The following is a 15,203-nucleotide window of genomic DNA, read 5'->3' as shown; positions in this document are numbered from 1 at the left end:
TTTTAAAGCACGAGAATAATATCTATCTCATAAGACTGTGGTCAGATTTGAAGGAAACAAGAGTCTTCTTATGTTGTCCATCCAGTGGTAACAGCTGGACAGATATTAGGTCTTATTGGTGGTAACAGTAAGTGGCAGGTGTCACGATCGCAGGGCATAATGTCTAGGAAAAGCCTCTGTGGATTGTACAGCATGTTACAAAATCAGTTGGGTTATTCCAGAGAATGCCCGGGCTGCAAACACTGTTAGCATCAATCCAAAGGTAGCTAGGATACTGTCATGAAAACACAAAAAATAAAAAATATTAAAAAAAAAAAAAAAAACAAAGATAGGAAGAAATGCCCAGATTCTTTGCAGCCATCCCGGGACCTGAGATCTCTTTATTAGTGATGGTGCCAGCATTTGAAAACTGTAGCTGACATGCCTTTCTGAACTCCTTCACTCTCTGTCATTCTAGCGTCTATGAGCCCCGTGCCGTTCTGGCCCCCTTCTCCCCGTGAATGACCCCGTGCTGTGGAGTTTGTGGCCCCACTGTTGAGTTCTGAGGACCAGGATCGGGACTTGAGTGCTTCATGGTCAGCCTCTGAATTCCAGAGCCCGGGCTAGGGAGAGGAGCCATGTGACGTTTGAAAGCAGTTAGACTCCGGGCTGGAAGGAGTGGAAGGAGTGGAAGGAGGGGTTTGCCTGCGTCGCTGTCTTTCTTAAGTTCTGGGGGAGTCCTCTGCCCCCACCACGGGGTCCTTTCTTTGTGCTCCTCTGAAGGGTGGGACTGGACTTGCCCAAAGTCCAGGAAAGTTTGATGCAAAGGTAGGGTTGGCCCCTGTCCCTCCTGACTGCACAGGCTTCAAGGGGAAGGAGCCACATCGCTGGCCAGTGGATTATCGGCAGACGAAAGGACACCTGTGGTCCGGAGACTGAGCCCGAGTCGAGTGTCAGCTTGGCCCATATCCTCTGATCTGGCTGCCTGGCTAAGCCAGATGGGACATAGAATTGGCACAGTGGAGGCCGGGATTCAGCCCCTTGGCAGCCTTCTGGGTCCCTCGAGGCCACGTGTACCTATGATGAAGGAGGATTTAATGATAATGCGGTCACTGATGTTTACTGCCTGCCACTCCGGGCCAGGTGCTCTGCTGGCTCCTTTAAGCACAGCATCCTCACAACCACTCTGCGAGGTAGAGCCTGAAGATGCTGAAGGTCAGCGAGAGGTCGTGGAACTGCTTACATAGCTGGGAGGTGTGGGGGCTTGGATTTCAATCTGGCCTGGCCATACCACGATGCTCCAATTTAATTAGTAGGCTCTACTCACGCTTAGAGCTGGGAGGGAGTTGGAGCCAGAGCACACAGACACATGGGTTAGCTGTCTGCTGGGTCACAGCCCAGGGGACAGAGCAACCACTGCAAGCAGCGTGTGGTCCTAGAGATGGACCCCTTGGACTGTCACTTGTGTGGAGGCCTGAGCATTTAGGATTGGCCCTGCTCAGCATCAGGACATTGGAAAAGAGAAACCTTCCATGTCTGTAGCTGTGAGTTTACATTCTTCTGAAGATCTCTTTGGGACCTGGCTCTACCCTGAGGGTTTTACCTTCTCTCTGTTCTGACCATCTTATCTCTCTTGACCTATTTGGGAAGAAGCTTACAGGAATGTGTCCCTTCTTGTTACCCCTTGGTTTGTTGGGGACAGTCTTGGTTCTGCCCATCTGTCTGGTTTTGGACTTTAGCACTCTCAACAGTGCTGTATTTGCCTCCTGGATACTATGGCTATCCTACTTAGCCATCTGCCAGTACCTCAAACATTTATTTCAAGCCACTTCTTATGGTTTGTAATTATATCTTTTTTTTTTTTTTTTTTTTTTTTTTGAGACAGAGTCTCACTTTGTTGGCCAGGCTAGAGTGAGTGCCGTGGCGTCAGCCTAGTTCACAGCAACCTCAAACTCCTGGGCTCAAGCCATCCTCCTGCCTCAGCCTCCCGAGTAGCTGGGACTACAGGCATGCGCCACCATGCCTGGCTAATTTTTTTTCTATATATATTAGTTGGCCAATTAATTTGTTTCTATTTATAGTAGAGACAGGGTCTTGCTCTTGCTCAGGTTGGTTTCGAACTCTTGAGCTCAAACGATCCACCCGCCTCGGCCTCCCAGAGTGCTAGGATTACAGGCGTGAGCCACTGCGCCCGGCCTATATCTTCTTTTTTAATCTTTTCCTTTTCTCTTTTTTTAGAGACAAGGTTGTACTCTGTTGTGCAGGCTGGAGTGCAATGGCATGATCATAGCTCACTGCAACCTCCAACTCCTGGCCTCAAGTGATCCTCCTGCCTCAGCCTCCCCACATGCTGGGATTATAGGCATGAGCCAGCATGCCCGGTCTATAATTGTGTCTTTGTTTGGCTTTCTGATTAATGACTGGCTCTCACAAGACTCTAAACCCCAAAACGGCCAAAGCTATGTCTCTATCTGCTTATTACCGTGTCTCTGGGGCCTGGCCCAGCGCCTGGCATGCATGCGTGCTCCACAGCTGGGTGGGGAAGACCAGAAAGCCGTGAGACACAATGACTAGAGAGCAGAGCAGACCTCGTGGACACAGGTACCAAACCAAGCATGGCCCAGGTGTGGGAAGACTCAGGGAAGGAAGGTGTCATGAGCTGGGGAAAGATAGGGGTGTATTCATTTCCTTGGGCTGCTGTAACAGAGCACCATGAACCTGGAGGCTTAAAGCAATAGAAATGTATTCTCTCACAGTTCTGGAGGCTACAAGTCCAAAATCAAGGCATGGGCAGGGGTGTGCTCCATCCAGAGTCTCTAGGGAAGAGTCCTTCCTCACCTCTTGTAGCTTCTGGTGGCCCCTGGCCAGCCTTGGTGCTCCTTGGCTTGTAGCTTCATCTGAGTCTCTGCCTCCATCTTCAAATGGCCTCTTTTCTTTCTCTGTATTGTCTCTGTGTCTCTTCTTTTTTTTTTTTTTTTTTTTTTTGAGACAGAGTCTCGTTTTGTTGCCCAGGCTAGAGTGAGTGCCGTGGCGTCAGCCTAGCTCACAGCAACCTCAAACTCCTGGGCTCAAGCAATCCTCCTGCCTCAGCCTCCCGAGTGGCTGGGACTACAGGCATGCGCCACCATGCCCAGCTAATTTTTTCTATATACGTTAATTGACCAATTAATTTCTTTCTATTTATAGTAGAGACGGGGTCTCGCTCTTGCTCAGGCTGGTTTCGAACTCCTGACCTCGAGCAATCCGCCCGCCTTGGCCTCCCAGAGAGCTAGGATTACAGGCCTGAGCCACCGCGCCTGGCCATCTGTGTCTCTTCTTATAAGGGCACTTAGTCACTGGATTTAGGACTTGCTCTAATCCGGTATGACCTCATCATTTAATTACACAAGCAAAAACCCTACTTCCAAATAAAGTCACATTCTGAGGTTTCAGTGCACGTGAATTTTAGGGGGACACTATTCAACCCTCAACAGGGGGTTACAAAGGTGACGTTGGTGGGGACACAGACTGGTGTTTCCTGCGGCTAACATCATGCCATGGAATGCGCTCTGAACTAGATCCGCAAGTCATGGGTTCTCCAGCTAGCAGGGAGACCTTTGGCAAATCTCGCTCCTCTGAGCCTCAGCTTCCTTCTCTGTTCAGTGGAGGTAATGACATCTGTCCTGCCCACTCTCCCAGGATTATTATAAGCATCAAATGAAACGGTGGCTGGGAAGGCACTTTGCAGGTTATAAGGTGCTATAAGGTTGGTGCAGATGTATGACAAGCTGTGGATCTTCCGTCACCTCCACGAGACACTAGCACCGCCATGCTTATCGATGTTCTTTGGCCTGACCACCTCCTCTCTCCTTGCTAGGACCACTGCTTTTACCACGGCTCGGTGAGGGAGGCAGAGCAGTCCAGCGTCACGCTCAGCACCTGCCGGGGAATCAGGTAAGAGACCCTGGGGCTGCGGGTGGGGGACCTGGCATTCTCCCTGGGACAAGCAGGGCCAGCCTAAGGCAAGGGCCTTGGGAAGGAGCCCACTGAGAGTGTGTGGGCGCCAGCTCTGAGGAGGGCCGGGCCTGGGAGGGCAAGGGAAATCCTAGATCAGGCGTCCTCAGACTACAGCCCGCGGGCCACATGCGGGTGTTTTTGCCCATTTGTTTTTTTACTTCAAAATAAGATATGTGCAGTGTGCATAGGAATTTGTTCATAGTTTTTTTTTTTAAACTATAGTTTGGCCCTCCAATGGTCTGAGGGACAGTGAACTGGCCCCCTGTTTAAAAAGTTTGAGGACCCCTGTCCTAGATAATCCACAGATGCACCAGGATTTGTTTCACTTTCCTGATGAACTTGATGTTTTAAAATACAGGTTTTATCATCATGTAGGTATGGTCAGGCCAACAAATCCGGAGACAAGTGCCATTGAAAAGATGGCCACGCAGGAAGAGGAGGGGGCATGCTATGCCACAGGAGTGGGGACACACGGGGAAGCCTTGTGGCTGGTCAGGGACAGAAGGAGCCAGAAGTGTGGGCAAGAGCCTCTCTGTGGTTTCTGCAGGAAGGAGTGGGTGAGGCAGAGTAAGCAGGTTTAGGATTGGCTAGTTTAAATAATTTCAGCAGGCTCTGGGGCATAGGACTTTCTGTCCTTAGTTGTCCTATACCAGTTCTGGGATAATTAGGGAGGGAGGATGGCCCAGAGGCTGGAGATCCCAATAAAGTGGATGGTTGGGGTGTGGGCTTCTGGGTTGGTTGGCTTGTATGTGAAAGGCAAGGAAGCTTGAAAACTGCTCTCTCTAGGAGCTGGCTAAGCCTGGAAGGGGCAGTCCCTCCAGAGTCAGCAAGACCCCAGAGATCAAAGCAAGAGAGACACTCGGTTAATACACTCAACACTGATGCGTTTGAGCATTCAGTCACACTTCTCAGTCTTCTCTGGCAGAAGTACTTATAGATGTTGAAATAGGAAATGGGCGATTAGTGAACGGGGGGGGGGGGGGGGGAGGTGGAAGGAGAGGCAAGGATAATTGTCAAGACAGGAAATCGACAGTGGAGTTCCAGCCAGATGGCGCGTTCTAGAGTGACCCTTGCCGCTTCCAGCCAGACTGCCGCGCTGGAGCCAGTAGCAGTCTACCAGCTGGGTGTCTCGATGGTCTCATTTGTAAAATGTGGATCCAAAGAACATATGCCTGGTGTTGTGAGGATCCCGAGTTTTAATAGCTGTCTGACCTTGGAATGGCACTGCCACGTGGCCAATGCCCAGCGGCCTCCCAGGCCCCTGCTCCTCTAGCTGTGGTCTTCAGATGGCAGCATCAGCTTTGCCTGGGAGCTTGTCTGAAAATGCAGCATCTCACGTCTCCCCTAGACCTCCTGGGTGTCAGTCCACACTCAACCAGGACCCCCAGCTGATCTGCGTGCATGTTCCAGTCTGTGCCTGAGAATGCGTGTTCCTGGAGGAGATGAATTTTACCTCAAATATCTATTTCTACCAGCCTGCCCTAGTGCCTTGCACATAATAGTAGCATCTACACTTGTATGCTGAAGAAATATTATTTATTTGTACCCCTCCCACTCTCCCCTCTCATACTTTTCTTTTTTGGAAAAAGGATGATGATCTGAAACACCTGGATTCTAATTGCTTGTACTGATTGCCTGGGTTTTCATTGACTGTGTTATGTGTATCCGGCGTGTTGGTAAACTGGCTCTATTAAGAAAAGGCAAAAGCTCTGATTTGTAGCATCTGCCAATATGCTGGTGAAGATACTCCCACCCCATTTCAAGCTGCCATCATGATGTTCTGGAAAGCAGAATTGAAAAGACAGGCCCTTAGTTGGCTCTCTTTAGCTGGTAGGAGATGGGTCTCCTGTGTACTCTTTCTCTCTTTATTGATTGATTGATTCATTCAGTGATTGCTTCTTTCATTGGACAGATTAATATTGGGTACCTACCTTATGCCCAGGCTCTATGTAAGTGGAGGAAAAACAGACATTATACTTTTTGGAGCCCTCAGTTTCCTCATCTAAAATGCACATTGATGTTAGGCATGGTAGAAATTGTTATTTTAACTCTGTAGCACTTTATAAACATACGGGATTCTTATCATCTTTTAACAGTGAAACTAAGACTTGCCAGGCTCTTATACACATCGAAGACCCCACACGCTGCAGATCCCACATGTCTGTTTATAAATTGGGCCACGTCTTCATTTGAAGGCTTTATGGTCAGTCGGCTGCAGGGGATTAGGCAGGAAACAGGCTTTGGCTGGGAGGCAATAACAGACTGGCTCCCAAATCCCCCCACTAAAGTGACCCGGATAAGCCAAGCCAACTGGCCTCATGGTGGTATTTGCAGGCCCAGCCGCCCCCACCTGCAGCCTGCAAGTAAACAAAGTTTTTCCCAAGAAGGAGGAAAGGGAACATGCAGGTGTGACCTGCTTCTTTCTGCGTCTTCCTCCATCTGCTCGGTCTGGAGCAGTGGGAACTTGGCTTGGCCTCGTGCAAATCATTCCAGCAGCGGTGCTGGCGGGGGAAGCTGGCTGAGTGAGTGTCCATGTGTTTCTGTTTTGCACGCTTCCTCTGGCGGGATCCACTCGCCTTGCTTTCCCAGCCCTCTCACTACACACCTTAAGAAACCAAGGTTGTGGGTGGATTGATTTAAGAGCTGGAGACTCAAGCCAGATGGCTCCATTCCGACCCTGGCGAAGGAGCAGCTGCGACAGCGGCAGGGTTCAAATCCATGTGGCCCCAACTCCAGTCGCCTCCCCGGGCTCATAAAGCACCGCTGCAATGGAAAATCTCCATAGCGATTGTTCTGCTCTGCTGGAAAACGTGCTCCTTGTGATTGGAGAAAATAGGCAGGATTTGCACCAGGTGGAATATTCAGGCTGGTGATACGAAAAAAATAGGAATTCAGTTGAGCTTCTAGATGATTTCTGGGTCCCCTTCTCTCCAAAGCAGTTCTTTAGGTTACTTTAATTGAAGAAGTAATACACGATCATTGTAAGAATAGATTCCAATAGTACAAAAGGGTATACAATGAAAGAAAGTTCTCTTTCCCACCCCAGATTCCCCTCCTTCCCGGGGACACCCACTGTTACTAGTTTCTCATATATCCTTTTAGAAATATCCCTCGTAAAAAAGAACATAGATATGTAGTCAAATGCTTTGTAATCCTATTTGGGCCCCCGACCCCTTTGAGAATTGGGCAGAAGGTATGGATACTTATAAACTACTCCAATAAAAAGATATGGGATGCCATCTCATGGGGATTGCAAGTGTCCAGACCCCCCAGGCCTGCCTCAGAGTAGGGACCCATCCTCTAAATGTGCACACAACCTCTTCCACAAATGCTTTGCAAGCTAGCACAGGGCATGCATGTAAAGAGTGATGATTATTTGTGAAGAAATCTAGACAATGCCAGGCCGAAGTGTCTCTAAGCCTATGAATTCTGGAAAACACGTGTGTGTGTGTGTGTGTGTGTGTGTGTATCTATGTGCATGTGTGTGTATCAGTAGCAGGGGTACTTGATTGGTAAGTTATTTTTTAAAAAATTCTTATTAAAATTATCATTATATATAACTAATACAGGTTTAGTGTTCAACATTCAAATCATACAGGAATGTGTACACTTAAAAAAGTGAAAGTTCTTTATACTGTCCCACCCTTCCACCCAATCCCATTCCCCAACTGTAATCACCGTTGGGGGTGTGCATCATTGTCTGATATGTAGATTTCTTTTTATCCAAATGAGATTACCCTATGCATACAGTCCTGCAATTTTTTTCCAATTTAGCATTACGTTTTAGGTACTAATAGATCTAACTCCTTCTTTTAATGGTTGCAATAATATCTTATGTATTAATACTAATGTCTAGCAAGTTTAATTGTATAAAAAGTCTTTCAAAGGTATACAATAACTATCCATAGTGATCTATTTGATGGATCACCCCTATATCATAGCAGTCCTTTCCTCATTTAATTTTTTTTGCTTATTCTTACCTTGGCTGTGCTGATGCCTACCTGGGACATTAGGAGACCTGGGGTCTGCCCCTGGCTCTAACATTAACTCACTAGGTGAGCTTGGGCAAATTGCTTTCCTAGGGGGCTTTTCCCCCCATCTGTAAAGGGAGAGTAGACCAGATCATCAAAAAGTTCCTTCGGTATGGGAAGCCCTGGGCTGCAGAGAGAATGAGCAGAGAGTCTCAGGAAGGTGGTGGCTGAGGGCAGAAAGAGGTGGCTCATCATACCCATAAGAAGTGGCGTGTCCTTTCCCCATCTGGATACCTTGCCTTCTCTCTGCAGAACAGATAATCAGTGCCACCTCTGTGCCAGTCACTGTGCGGATTAAGCCCTCAGAGAGCAACACCACTAAGTTATGACAAGTTTAAATTCTGGAGTTAGACAGATCCTGGTTTAAATTAAAACCTGACAGGCTACTTCAGTTCTCTGGCCTCAGTCTTCTCACCTGTAAAATGGAGACAGCAATATCGACGTCATTGGTGGATTTACATTAGGTGACGGGTGCAAGCTCCTTGACAGCAGGGGCTTCGTTTTGATCATGCCATAGCTCCAGTGCCTACAACAGCTCCTGTCACACAGTAGGTTCTCAATGCAGGTGTGTTGAATGTGGAATAAAACGCTTTGCACCTTGCTCTATGTATGGTACATGCTCAGTGACTGTTAGCTGTTGTTTTCATATGTTGCTTTGGTTATTAGTAAGCATTGCCTATCACTTGAGTCCATTATCATAGCAAGCCTGGAGATACAGGCAGTGTTAGTACATGACTGCCTACACAGCTAGCAGACCACAGAGCCAGACTTGGAATCCAGGTGTGTCTCATTCCTGAGCCTGTGCTCTTTACCTGTGCCCGGCCGCCCCGGCCCAGAGGGGCACATCGCCTGTGTGCCTCCTCTTCTCTCTTCTCTGCTGCCTTTGAAGTCCCCTGTGGCTCTGTTCATATGGATGCAGATTGAAGGGAAAGGGAAAGGAAAGACGGGTAGTGGGGTGGTTACCTCTTAGGGCAGCTCTGGGTATGTGGAAGTAAGATGTGACCCTTTGGGTTTAGCTCTGAATGGACAAGTTCCCAGGAAGCAGTTGAAGGATGCATTTGGGTGAGTCCGTTGGTTATTCAGGGGTTAAATGTGAATTGCCAGCTCACTGTCTGGCCTGGCCTGTTCTTCTGCACAGTTTTGTTTGTATCCAGCTCTCAAGGATAAGGACTAGGATGGAGAACAGAGGAGAAGAGCCTGTGAGGTCCCGGCCACCCAGCCTCCTGGGCTCCCCACTTGTGCTTTCTCCTGAGTTCTGCCTCTGCCCGTGCTAGCATTTAGTGAGTTAGATCAACCAAGGCTCCTAGAAGGATAAACAACTGGTGCGTGCCCAGGGAGGGCAGCTGGAGGACTTGGGGCGGGGGGTGGCAGGGGAGGGCCCCTGGAACTGTATTCTTAGAAATTCCTCCAGCAGTAAAGCTGGGGTTCACTGTAAAGTACTGGGGCTTGCGCCAGCCTCTCCTCTGTCCCCAGGCAGTCTGGGAGGACTGCAGCTGTGACACAGGGTGAATTATCAAAGGCCACAGGGAGGGGAGGGGAGGGGAGGAGAGTGGCCACAGGATCCTGTTGATGGAAGGACCTTCAGTGTCCTTCTGAGCCTGCGTTTCTCAAACCGTAATCTGCCTGAAACAGCATCACTCGGGGCCTTGTGACAGCAAGTTCCTGCTGCAGTCTGTGAGCTCCTGAGTGTGGCTGTGCAGGGACTTACCCGCAGGACTTGTCCACGGTGCACACACGCAGGCCTACAGCATCGGGTCTTTTAGGTTGGCCCCAGACATCTATATTTCTGATGCACTGTGGAATATTCTATTCGATGCCTCTGAGACCTCCAATCCTAGAGATCACTGACACCTAAGTTTTCACCTCCCTGCTGGAGGCAGACAGCACAGAGGTTAGTTCAAGCCATGGGGCCCCAGATTTCCCGTGAAAGCTTATTATTTGATCTCTCTGAGCCTCAGTTTCTGGATTCATGAAATGGGACCTATGATGGTACCTACTTTATGACATTGACGTGGGAATGAAATAAGAATGACGTTTGCAAGCACAGCGCCTGGCATTCAGTTGGCTCTCAGTAAATGACAGCTAAGGATGAACAGTGGGCTGGATGCCTCCTCTGTCATGTCTCCCGGGACCTGGGGTCTGACTTCAGACGGGCAGCTGGGTAGTGGTCAGTCACAGCTCAGAGGAGAGCTGCTGTCACCGTCACCGAGCCATCTGTAAGCTGGGGCTATCTTTCTGATCCACTCCATAGGGTCGTGTGACCAAGGCAGTGTGTAGGCAGGCTTAAGGCTGTGGGACTTGGGGTGAACCAGAATGCGTAGGTTCAAATCCTTACTCTCACTCTTACTCTTTTTGTGACTCTGGGCTGATTAATTAACCTTAACCTTGCCGAGCATTAGTTTTCCCAGTTTGTATGTTGGGGATAATATTCATAAGGATCCTAGAAGCAGGTGTGAATAGTAAAATGTTTAGCACAGTGCCTGGTCCATAGTAGAGGCTCGGCAATCTATAGCCGCTGTGATTATTATTATTGTGCACCAGACTCGGGCTTGGTCTCTGTCTCATTTGGCCCAGAGGCTTGTTCAAAGGATGCCAGGTCAACTGCACCTTGTGGCACTACACTGGAACTTCCCCGATTCCTATATGGAACTTTCCACTCACTGGGTATGATCTCGGCAGCCACAACCTGGCGCACATGCTACCATGCACTGGCTTGTGGTCACACCTTCTGTCTGTAGCCGTTCGGGGAGACCGAGGTGATGGGAGGGGTCTTGGACAAGGGATGAGATAACTTGGGAACAGGATGCCTGCGGCAGCTCTCCCCTCTCCCCTTTCCTGTCTGGATTAGGGAGTGGATGTGACCCTTGCCCTTTGCCCCACTCCCATCCCCAGCTGTCCAGGGAGCTCTTTACATGTCCCGCCGGGGGGCTGGTTGGGTATAGCTGAGTCAGCCTGGGTGAGGTGGCCGGGAAGTCATCAGGCTCCCTGGCTCCGGAATGAGGTCAGCCAGGGATGGCATTCGGGAAGGGCTGCTGCTGATCAGGGCCTGGCACTGTCTTTCCTGAAAGCGTCACAGGCTCTTCCCAAAGGACAAACCATGGGCAGGGATCCCAAGGGGCTTGTGGTAGGGATGGAAGCCGAGACAGCCTAAGAGGGAGGCCCTGCCAAGTGACAGTGACAAAGACCCGGAGTTGGAGATCCCGTAGGTTCTGAGCTCTCTGGAGGGATGGGCACCTGCATGAGGTTTTGGAGCACATGAAATGCTTCCGGGGCTTCCTCCTACCCCAGAGCCTCGAGTACATTCCCTTGCTACCTTATTCCTCTCACTGTGTCAAGGATGACAAATACCTGCTGCGAGGGCCTCTGCCCACCCTTTGTGACAGTAGCTAATAAGTGTGGCCTTCCTTCTCACTGAGGCTGGATAAGTCCATAGAAGTCTGGATGTGACGCTCTGTGCAGCTGCATCAGTCCATCAGGGTTAGCGGCATGAAACCTCTTTGTTCTCTCTGCTATCTGTTGTCATGACTGATCCCACGTATAGACTCTAAGCTTCTTGAGGGCAGGCACTTTGTCTGTGTCGTTCACTGCTCATTCCCAGCAACTAGTACATTGCCTTGCACATAGCAGGAGTCCAGGAAATGTTTGTGCAGCGAGTGACAGTCCTCCAGTGGACTGTGAATTACTTGGGGACAAGGATTGTGTTTACATTGTGTCTGGGACAGAGTAAGGGCTCAATGAGTGGAAGAATAAAATGGATGAAGACATCTTTATTTGGAGTTCAATGCTAGACTCTATAAGAGAGGGGAACAAAAATAGTAACACTTGCTTTGTTGTGGATGTCACTTCACCAAGTAGCTGCGGCACTGACACGGGGCAGTTGGGACTAGTAGGCATGGCATCAGGGTTGCATCTAGCTTTGGCTTCCAAGTACAAGGACATTTTTCTTTCCATGTAATCATCCAAGAGTCCTGATAAGTTACTAAATTATTTCCACTTTGGGAATGAGGAGAGAGGCTCAGAAAGATTTAAAACATTTGCCAGAGAGCATGTGACAATGGAGTGTTGGAGCTAAATCCAGAGCCTGGGGCTCCAACACCTGCAGGCCAATGTTCTTTTTCCAGCCACTGGACTGCTTTTTCTGAGTCTGTAGAGTTTCGGCCTGTTATTTGTCATGTGCCATGTTTGGGTTTGGGAGGCTTTTTGGAATCCAAGTCCTACCGTCCTTTGTAAGTATTAAGTGTGCTGGGTACAGCCTTTTTAGAACCTTCTGAACCTCCCTAATCAGAGACTCCTCACCTGGATTCTGGGGATGAGCTTAGGGGGTCCAAGTGCCCTGAGATTGTGCACCACATTTCATATACATGTGTATTTCTTTAGAGAGCAGGTCTGAGTTTGCATTGGATTCTCATAAAGGGGCGCATGGTCCCATAGTAAGGTTAAAAGCCAGAGATCAAAACCAACTGTCATTTTGAAACTAAGACCTACGTAAGGGACTTTTCCAAGACCGTAATCTTTGACCAGAGATTCTATTTCTCCTATCCACAGAGGACTGATCATGGTGAGCAGTAACCTCAGCTATGTCATCGAGCCCCTCCCTGACAGCGAGGGCCAGCACCTTCTTTACAGAGCTGAACATCTCAAGCTGCCCCCGGGGAACTGTGGGTTCGAGCACTCCAAGCCCACCACCAGGGACTGGGCCCTTCAGTTTACACAGCAGACCAAGAAACGACCTCGCAGGGTGAGTTGTGAGGCTCTTGGTGTGAGAATCAACCGAGGCACAGGCTTGTCCCCTCCGAGGACCCTTACTTTGAATCCAGGAGTATTTCTCAATGGAAGGGCGATGGCTAAAAAGGAAGAAATAGCTTTCTTCTTTCATTCTGAGTCATTACTGAGTGTGAGATACCCTCATAATAGAATAACTGCTTTTGGAGAAAACAATACTACACTTAAAATACTGTTAACAATACTACATGTAAAATACTGTAAAATGAGACACTGATTTCAGAAAGTTTAAAAGATTAAAAAAAAATAGTATGCCTCCCTATTGGAATAGCCATTTTGCCATATGTACAAATGCTTGTATTTATTCGTACTGAAAATAGAGGTTGTGGTTTCAAGCTTATTTAGGAACTTGATTGTCAGCTTGTTCCCGCACGGTATGTTGGCCTCTGTTCTCCTGTGCTGGCCAGCCCATCTCAGTAGATTTTGAGAATGAAGGACTGGAATCCGCCCCTGTCCCAGAGCAGCCTCCAGGGACAGCTCAATAGCGGTGGATGGAAGGTGTTAGTGAGGATGGTGGCCCCCACAGCCAGGACTGTGTCTAGTGCCCCAGGACAAAATGAGCATGGAGGCCCACTGTTCATTCACCAGCTCTGTTTCTTAGCCGTGTTTTTAAAATGAGGCCAAGCCTGCCCTTTCTACAGCCTGACCTGCTTCTGTGTCTTTCTCAGATGAAAAGGGAAGATTTACACTCCATGAAGTACGTGGAGCTTTACCTCGTGGCTGACTATGCGGAGGTAAGGGGCAGGCAATGGGTTTTGCAGAAACACTGTTCTCTGGATAGCTTCCACGCCAGGCTTTGCACTGCTTTGGGGAAACGCTGGCACATTCATCCTTCTCTGGTTTATAATATGATTTTTACCTTAAGTCTGACCAAGAACTCTTTTTGCCATGTTGAACATCGATGGGAAGAAAAAAACTCATGAGGAAAAGCCTCTGATGGCATGATACATCAATTGGGTAGAAAATCAGGAAAATTATCTGGATTGACATTTCTTGAATTAGATCTAAAGACCTTCAGGTTCTGATGTTTATCTTAGGGGATCCATGAATTGTCTACAGAAATTTAAAAACATTCTTTTTTTACAAAGATAATAAGTATATTTTCAATCATCTGATTGAATACCATTTTTTGCCCCCCCCACAATGTGGGTCCATTTTTGTAATCATGGAGGTGCCAAATGAGTACCTAAAGCCATTGTTCCCAAAATGTGGTCCTCAGACTGTGGCATCAGCGGCACTTGTGAACTTGTAAATTCTTGGGTCCTACCCCAGACCTACTGAGTCCTCCACTGTCAGGGTGAGATCCAGCAATCCATGTTTGACAAGACTTCTGAGTGATTCTGATGCACAGGCAAGTCTGAGAACTGCTGACCTAAAGGAACAGCATATTAACCTTCAACTCCATATTCCTCAAATTAGACAGGTTCTAAGATTTGATGAACATGGACCTGGCTCATCATACATTTCATATACTTATTCATCAACAATTTCTTGATTTTCTAGTATGTGCCAAGCACCAGATGATATAGCTGTCAAGAAGACAGACCCACCCTGGCATGGCAGAATTTATAGTAATAGCACAAAAACTCTACGTGTCCCATGTGTGCTAACTGCAGACTCTTGGGGAGGATCAGAGTGTAAGCAAAGGGGTCCAGCATGGTTTTGGGAATTCAGGAAAGCTTCTCTGAGGTGTAGATGTTGAAGCTGACACCTGAAGAATGGGTTCAGGCCCCAGAGCCCATATTTGCCTAAATTAGCCTGTTGTTACCTTCGATCCTCACTTTATGTAGTGACCAACCGTACAACTAAGCACATCTGCACACTGGATATCATGATGAGCTGAGCCCCCACTGTGTTCTAGCACCGTGCACGCTGGCCTTGGGACAACCCCACGACAGAGCTCATCACAACTCCAATCTGTCTGTACCCCACCCAAAGGGGCTAGTGGTCAGCTTCCCAAAAGGCCTCCTTGTAAAGTGGCTCTACCTCGTCACAATCCCGAAGCACGGGTCCCGGGGGCAGTGCCAGGTGCAGGAAGAACACTAGACTTCAGGCCAGGAGGCCTTCGGGTGTTTGTCACCGGATGTCAGTGACAGGAGGAGGTGGCCTTGGAACTAACTGTCTTAAAGGACAAGGAGGGGTTCACAAGGCAGAGAAGTGGAGGTGAAGGGCATTCCAAGCTGAGGGAACATTGTTTTCCACTTTGGGAAGATTTTAGCTTTTTAATTGATGTCCTTACTGGTTCTTCTAGCAGCCTGATATGTGTGTGTTTTCTGTGTTTTTTTCTTTCCTCTCCAAAGACAAGTTGCGAGTACAGGATGGGGCAGTGGCGTGGGGAACAGAGTCCGAAGCTGGGGTAGGAGCCAGCTCAGACTCGACAGTTGTGGGAGGAGGTGACCGACCCCGGTCCCTGCC

General features: G+C 48.6%; 1 protein-coding gene across 1 annotated transcript in view; it reads left to right on the top strand.

Annotated features, from left to right (window-relative positions):
* Window positions 1-15,203, top strand: part of ADAM19 (ADAM metallopeptidase domain 19) — an 86,280-nt gene that overhangs the window by 36,899 nt on the left and 34,178 nt on the right. The window contains exons 5-7 of the mRNA XM_012781573.3: window positions 3,836-3,912; window positions 12,552-12,744; window positions 13,457-13,522. Coding sequence (XP_012637027.2) covers window positions 3,836-3,912; window positions 12,552-12,744; window positions 13,457-13,522 — 336 coding nt within the window. The remainder of the gene's footprint in view (window positions 1-3,835; window positions 3,913-12,551; window positions 12,745-13,456; window positions 13,523-15,203) is intronic.

The sequence above is a fragment of the Microcebus murinus genome, chromosome 21 (genome assembly GCF_040939455.1).
Source record: "Microcebus murinus isolate Inina chromosome 21, M.murinus_Inina_mat1.0, whole genome shotgun sequence".
In the NCBI taxonomy this organism is placed as follows: domain Eukaryota; kingdom Metazoa; phylum Chordata; class Mammalia; order Primates; family Cheirogaleidae; genus Microcebus; species Microcebus murinus.
This window is presented reverse-complemented; position numbering and strand designations above follow the sequence as displayed.